General features: G+C 43.1%; 1 protein-coding gene across 2 annotated transcripts in view; it reads left to right on the top strand.

Moving 5' to 3' along the window:
* The window catches only part of LOC109479070 (beta,beta-carotene 9',10'-oxygenase-like), a 20504-nt gene that overhangs the window by 1248 nt on the left and 11595 nt on the right, over window positions 1-7661 (top strand). Inside the window, exon 2 of one of the 2 annotated variants that reach the window (XM_019780949.1) lies at window positions 7156-7187. In XM_019780949.1, the coding sequence (XP_019636508.1) occupies window positions 7156-7187 (32 nt within the window). Of the gene's footprint in view, window positions 1-7155; window positions 7290-7661 lie in introns of both variants that reach the window. The other variant, XM_019780950.1, reaches the window with a different exon arrangement.

Below are 7661 nucleotides of genomic sequence, written 5' to 3'. Positions count from 1 at the left end.
AAATATTCCACACGGAATACGTTCGGATTTTGCCAGGATACGCACAGAAAAGAATTTGGATCTTGGCAGATGCGTACCGGGATTTTCCGGAATTGCTGACAGATACAAGCGGATACTGACGGATCAGAATGGAATCCGCCAGAAAATCCGAAACATCGGTTACTGCTATCCGGAACCTATTCCGTACAAATCCGAAAAACGGGATTCTTATAGTATATATTCCACACAGAATACGCTCGGATTTGCCCGGGATTCGTACAGAAATGACCCCTGACAAATGCGTACCTCAGGATTTGAACTTTAATACCTTTACCATATTCCCATTCAGGATACATTCGGATACGTACAGGCTTAATAGGAGCTCCTGCAACTAAATAGTTTATCATCAATACACAGTTTTGCCTGAAACATATCGTGTTCAATTACCACTCCTAAGTGGTTATATTTGGGGTACATAGTTACCACTTACAAAAACTGTAACAAACATTTCTGTCCAACGTAACCCCTAACAGTGAGCTATACCTTTACACTTGAGGTCATAGTAAAATAACAAAAACTGAAATAAACATTTCTGTCCAACGTTACACCCTAACAGTGAGCTATATGCCTTTACACTTGAGGTCATAGTAAACAAACAAAAACTGAAATAAACATCTCTGTCCAACGTTACCCCCTAACAGTAAGCTATGCCTTTACACTTGAGGTCATAGTAAACAAACAAAAACTGTAATAAACATTTCTGCCCAAAGTTACCCTAAAATAGTGTGCTATGCCTTTACACTTGGGGTACATATCCATACACAAATCATAGTGAACTAACAAAAACTGTAACATACATTTCTGTCCACTGAAAAGTTACCCCCAAAGAGTGAACTTGGGGTACATATTCGTACACAAATCATGGAAAACGTGTTTCACTGGCCTCAGAAAATTCACCAGAAATAATACTAAATCTAAGTTAACATTTAGAAATCCATTCATTAACTCTAAGATGGGATTTTTAGACTTCGAAGTGGAAGAAGGGTCACTGGGCCAGGTACCCTCTTTGTTCACGTTTGCCGTTTTACCTGTTCACTTTAGTATGAAGTTTCATATTTTGGGTCCAGCTCACTTTTGTATGTTGTAGATTTGGGCAGCCAAAGAATTGCCTTAGTAAAAAAAAGATTTCCATTTCCATCATAAACTGACTCGTCTGGTGACATGTACTACGGACTCAGTATGCGCTGCAGCTTGAGCTTGAGCCGCTTACTGTATGGTTTCTTCACCTTCAAGGCGATGATCCAGTTTCTGTTGGCAAAAAAGCCATTGATCATTTAATACATCATAAGACAGACTAGCAAAACCTTGTCACATACATCCTGGAGGTATAAAAAGGTAAACAAATACACAGGTGACAAAACGTGTCATATGCCTTTATAACGTCTTCGGGATGAGGAGGCTTCACCTGTAGTACTCCCTGCTGTTTGCAAATTACATTTGTCAGAAAACTTGGGCATCTTCAATGGACAAAAGTAACATATAACTTGATCAAAATTTCTACCAGACATATAATAAAGGAATTGACAAATTGACTATACCTGAACACAATGAAAATACTGAACACTTTTTTTTAAACTGCTCCCTATTTTTGTCAAGACGAGATTGGCCCGGCACCAATGCCTATAATTTGACCGTTAGAAAGTATGAACAAGTTGCTACCCTACAAAGACAAGCCCCTAAAAGCCTTTCATCTATAAGGGGGCAGGTTAGTTAGAGACATTTTATAATGTTTCTGGCAGCGACATATCAATAACCAAATAGGTACGATAACTGAACTTACCAAACGCTCGATGTGTTGGATCAAGTGTGCAGGGCCGCCGTGCAAGGGGAGGGGGCGCCGAAGTTTGCTACCAACGTCACTATTCTGTGCGTTTGAATTGACATCACATCCCCCTCCTGTCCAAACACTCTCAATCCTGTCCAAACTCGATGGCCGATCATAGTAGACTAGTTATGTCATCATGTATCACGAAAAAAAGCGATGCAAACGCCTGATTTCTCTCTAGTATTCCCCTGCTTCGAAGCCAACTTTCCTAACGGTTTTCATTCTAACCGCCAACACGGTACGCATGCGTACGCTAGCTGGCCAATCAGAGGTATCATTTAGACTTTGCTTCTTTCATTGCCTTCCTCAAGAAAGTTACATGTACGTGTTAGGTACCTGATTTATAAGGGATGCAGATTGTATAATATAACTCGGAAAGATAGTATTACCCATGCTATATAAGTTTGGTAAATTCCAGATTTCGTGCAAGCGAGATCAGAAAAATTCCTCTTCTGGTATCTTTTTCGGATCTGCGGGATTCGTAATCCATATGAGGTCATATGAATGCCAAGTGGGATCTGTTGGGATCTGTGGAAGCGAATCTGCATCTGGTATCTTTTTCGGATCTGTGAAACTTGGAATCCATGCGAATCCATAGTAAGAGTCAGTCAAGTGCGAAATTCACAAAAATCTCTGCGTTTCTGGTATCTCTTTCGGATCTGTGGAAGATAGATCCGCAAAATCCCGCTTCTGGTATCGTTTTCGGATCTGCAGAACCGTGATCCGTAAAATCCCGCTTCCGGTATCTTTTTTCGGATCTACGGAACCTTGATCCGTAAAATTCTGCTTTTGGTACCTTTATCGGATCTGTGGGACCAGGAATCCATAGCAGTACGAAATTCTGAGATCCGCAAAATCACGTTGCTGCAAATCACTTTCGGATTTGTGGAAGCGAGATCCCGCTTCTGGTATCTTGTTCAGATCTGCGGAAGTGAGATCCGCGAAATCCCGCTTCTGTTATTTTGTTCGGAATCTGCGGGAGAGTCCAAAGCAGCAGTGCCATGTGGGTTATTTTAGAATCCGTTAAATACCCGGCAGCCGGATTTGCTGAAATCTGTGGTAGTACACATGACGCCATGATGGGTATTTATTGTATCTGTCAGGATCCGAGGCAACTCCAGACTCCCCCAAAACCCGAACTTATGTGTTGAACGTCCTTGTTATAACATATCCGAGAAAGAAGGTTCCTTGCGAATATCAAATTTGTATCTGTGATTTCTTAAAGATCCGGACGTATACGGTGCCGGAATTGTCGGATCTGCAGTGCAACTTCGTATTCGAGCAAGAATTGCGGATTTCTCCGGATTTGCTACGTATCCGTCATGATGCACGATTTCGGATCTTCAGGATTTGCTATAATCCGAGGCCATTTCGTGCAGTGGTGGTGCAGGTAATTCTGAATATAGCCAGTACAGGGCAGAGTGTCTCCAGCCTTGTAATCAATACTACATTGTCACAAAAAGTCCGAAGTCCGATCCTTCTTGGGGTAAGGTCTAGGTACAATGGTCAACTCGGCTAGAAAAGAAACTTGATGGAACTTACACCAAGCTTTTGTGCAGAGCACAAAACATGAGCTGGAAACAGCATCCAACCATGGCAGCCATATACGGTAAACTCCCTCTAGTGTCCCTCAGGCTCAAGCAGAGACGTGTTCGATTCGCTGGTCACTGCTTTAGGGCAAGCGGAGAAATCATCTCGTCACTTGTTCTCTGGAGGCCTAGCGGGAAAACCTACACTAGAAAACTAACCTACCCAAGAACCATCTCCGGAGACACGGGATTTGATATACAAGACCTCAAATCAACCATGGCGGACAGATCCCTGTGGAGTACGGTCGTGCAGCAACTCACCCCGCCCGACAGGGACGACGGATGATGATGATGACAATGGTCAAAAACGTTCTAGGATCCTGTTAGATAGTATGCTAGTACTGTATGTTCCAATTGCTTTCTTCAGACCACCTCTGTCTCTGTTATGATTTTACAGCAGTAAGAAGACACAAGCAGGATCCATAAATGAAGAAATATTGCTTCAATAGTCGTGTGGACGGTCAGGTTTCCAAAATGTTAAATGTTTACACTAGGGAGGCGTTGTTCTGCCGGGCCAGCTGTTTGGGTCAAGATCAAAGTACAGAGTACTATAGTACTTTTTTTTGAATGAACAAATTTTCAGGGACTTCGTATAACCTCCTTTTGTAGGGCTTGATCATCAGTCTCATCGGAGCTAACATCGTACAAGTCGTTGAAACACATGGCAACATAAATGGCCGGCGTGGTACAAAAAAAGTTTATAGCCTATTGATATATAAATAAATCGCGCCCCTAGTGCCCCCGGCTGACCGAACTCTTTGCCAGTGTGACATAACATAGGGTAAGTTCGATTGTGCCGTCTGAAACATTTACTTTTTGCTCTACTTTATGATCTACGATTAGCGGGCAAGAACACAGCAATCAAGGACAGAAGCTCCCCCTAGGGGGAGAATACTGAACTGCACAGATGCGTTTACATAAGTAGGTCACTGAGTAGGTCAGTAGGTTACCAATTTACGCCTTACCAACTACAGAAGTACTGCAAGTACTGTATGTTAGGTAGACTTTGCTCGATCGTTGTAATCAGTTATCACCATGGTTCGATTTTGCAAAATGTACAAAAATAAGAAATAATATAAAAAAAACAATATTGTAATTCTTAAAAAACGGCTGATTAGCGATAGCCGGATTAGCATTTTTGGTATTTTAGGCCTTGTTGATTTAATTATATGGACGCAAGTTTTCGATCATACTGTAAATCGTAAATATTGGAAAACGATACTTGTGTCGCAGAATGCCAAAATACATTCCAAAGGACAAAGAAGAAAATGTGAAGGAATGAAAATGAATAGTCTACTACTCACCATGCCAATAATATATTACTGTGTTTAGTAATTTGTTCAACCTTCATGACCACCTAAATTTCATAATGAAGGCAACTTTTTTTACCAGACGTTTTTTTTTATTCGCACGCTCGCATCAGTTTTGGGGTTCCCAAGGATGTCATCCATATACTAGTAATCAAATCAACATGGCCCTATTGTCACGTCGAAATATTTTTTGTCGAAACCAGTGCGCGCTGATGTCATCCATAAAGCTGACATGTTACGGCCTCCGGGGTAACTTGAGGTCATGTACGGTGCACGCGAGTTCCGTGAACCGGAGTGAGGCAGGAAACCTTCACGGTGAACGGCCACCCTCTCGCTAGGTCATTCACCTCGGCGTTAGCCTAGGTGCCAGCCCCAGAGTGAGTGAGAACCCCTTCGGCCAGACAAGCCATACGCCCCGCTACCCCCGATTTGGCACCCTGGCTCTAGGATAAAGTGTTATGGGTATACCTGGGCTTGGGCGGCGGATACAGTAGCGGATATTAGGGCTTCTTCCCACACAAAAAATCTATCGCTTCTGAACGCCAGCGTCTGGCACCCAGGCTACCCCGGCGTACACGAGGCTAAAACTGCTTCTTGCCAATCACGTGACTACAAGGGCCAAGCCCCTCCAGGCTAGATCCTCATCACCAAAGGTTCTTTGTTGCTTACATACATCAGCTGTGCTGGTATACGTGCATTTTTAACGTTTGAACGTTTCTTTCTCCCACAAATGTTACACACAAAAAGTAGGAAGAATGAGGAGGATAAAAGTAAGACATTTTAAGCGTCAGAAATAAAACAATTCTGTTTATTATTTGGTTTTAGAAATAAACGTTACCACGGTACGTTTACGTATGTATCTACCAATCTTTCGGGCCGGCCAGATTATTTGGTTGGTCCCATATTAAAGCTTGAGACACACTGTAACACCGGTACCAAATATGGCGCACACATTTTTTATATAAGACTTCTGGAGTGAAGTAAGTCTCACAGCCACGCGCCTTGAAACACCGAAGCTTCAGCCCAACACGCGCGTACTTACCGCGACCTCGCGGCACGCGCTAATACTGACCTTGTTTAGGTCCGTACGGTCGTTGGCCCCGGTCTGGGCAATAATATTTATAGAAGAACTGTCAAACAGTGAAAGTATTATATTTAGTTAAGCAGTGAAAGTATTTAGCCTCGCACGTCGGGCTTATGGTACTGTATACAGAAACGGATGGTCACCTTGACAATATTTTCCGTACAAAATATCTTCGCCACTGCAATACTACCACTGCAAGCATGGAGGGCAATAAGAGGCCTGCGTTTTGAGGTTATGCGTAACGAATGTATAAGCCGAACAAGTCTGGATAACGGAATGGAACCTTCTCTCGCGGCTGCTTGTAGGATGACCGGCTATTAATTAAAAGAACGCGTTAAAAACTCTTCAAAACGCTTATCAAAATTCCCACCCACCCGGAGCCTGTACAGGAGGCTACAATATCCAGACTCGGTACACGCGCCTTCAGAGCTCTTGAGGCTGGCATAGCCAGACGTCACAGAGCATGACGTCATGAGGCAATGGGGTTTCCACCTCCACGCGCCTAGAGTAGAGGGATGCCCGGGTTTACCTGAGGTCAGCCACGCGCGTAACCGGCCCTGCTGCCCGGCTCTTGATGTTGTTACCTGCCAGCTGGAAGGTTGCCTCAAGGGCGCGTCTTTGTTATGACATCCCGTTGACTTTCAAGTCACAAGGTCGGTTTGAAAGTCAACGGACTGTAAATAAGGACACGTGACTAACTTTTGATACTCCTTTTCTTTGGCAAAGCGCGCACAGAGAGTCCCTCTCCAACATCTTAGGTTTTATTCCCCTCTGAAATGTGAATTTCTTGTTTTCTTCGTTATCATGAATTTCTCGCTGATTCTGTCTATGCATTTCTCCACTAGACCCCATTAGGCAACATACATGCGTATAGCAGGAAATTAAAGGCTGGAAATGAGATAACCTTTTCTGGGACCTTTGATCTAACTTCCTGTCGGTTTCCCCATCCAGCTAAGATCGTGTTAGTATGTGAATATTTCCCTACATTTTTCCTGAACGTGGGACTGGGGAATTCCCTTGTTAATTATTGTTATTGAGTACCAGCCTTGACATAAAACACTAATATGGTTCAACTATGCCCACGCCACGCGCGCAAATGCTCATCTCAATTCTGGGACATTGAGCCTTGAGGGCAGGTCTATTTTCGCCTATAATGATTTGGGTGAAGGGAATCTAGGGCTCACGAAGGAGCTTAACAACTACGCCCCCATCTAACTCAATGAATGAAGGCAGGAATATGAATTATACATAAACATCATCAAAGAAAAAATCTGTTCTTATAATCATAGCTCTATACTTGTCTTGCAGGTAATTTTCCCAAATGGCTGTCAGGCGGTTTGGTGCGGAACGGGCCGGGCATGTTCGATATCGGGGAGGACAAGATCAGCCACTGGTTCGACGGACTCGGCCTCATGCACCGCTTCAACTTCAAGGACGGGGAGGTGAGTCTAAAACACAGGACAAAATATACGAAGGACCGAAAGTACAAACTTCTGCAACCCTATACTTCGGCTGCGCAACACTCCTACTTTACATTGGCGTTTTCAATATTGTATACGATATTTCCATGCACAAATTAAGCGACTGCGAACTCAAGTTAGGTACAACTTATATTCTCGCAGCCACTTTTACAATGAAAGAAAAATATTTTACAAGACAATTTAAAAATACATGAGATCTCGCGTGAGTAACAATCCTCCCATCCCAGAAGACACATACAGTTAGAATCTTTTTGTTTCTAATATATAATCTTGTGCGGCTAACATTATTTTGCAGTTGATGTCATAGGAACAAAGGAAACTACCGCGAAGAAC

Source organism: Branchiostoma belcheri, unplaced genomic scaffold (assembly GCF_001625305.1).
Source record: "Branchiostoma belcheri isolate BF01 breed outbred unplaced genomic scaffold, Haploidv18h27 scaffold46, whole genome shotgun sequence".
Taxonomy (NCBI): Eukaryota; Metazoa; Chordata; class Leptocardii; order Amphioxiformes; family Branchiostomatidae; genus Branchiostoma; species Branchiostoma belcheri.
Note: the sequence above shows the minus strand (reverse complement) of the source record. Positions and strands in the feature narration are given on the sequence as shown.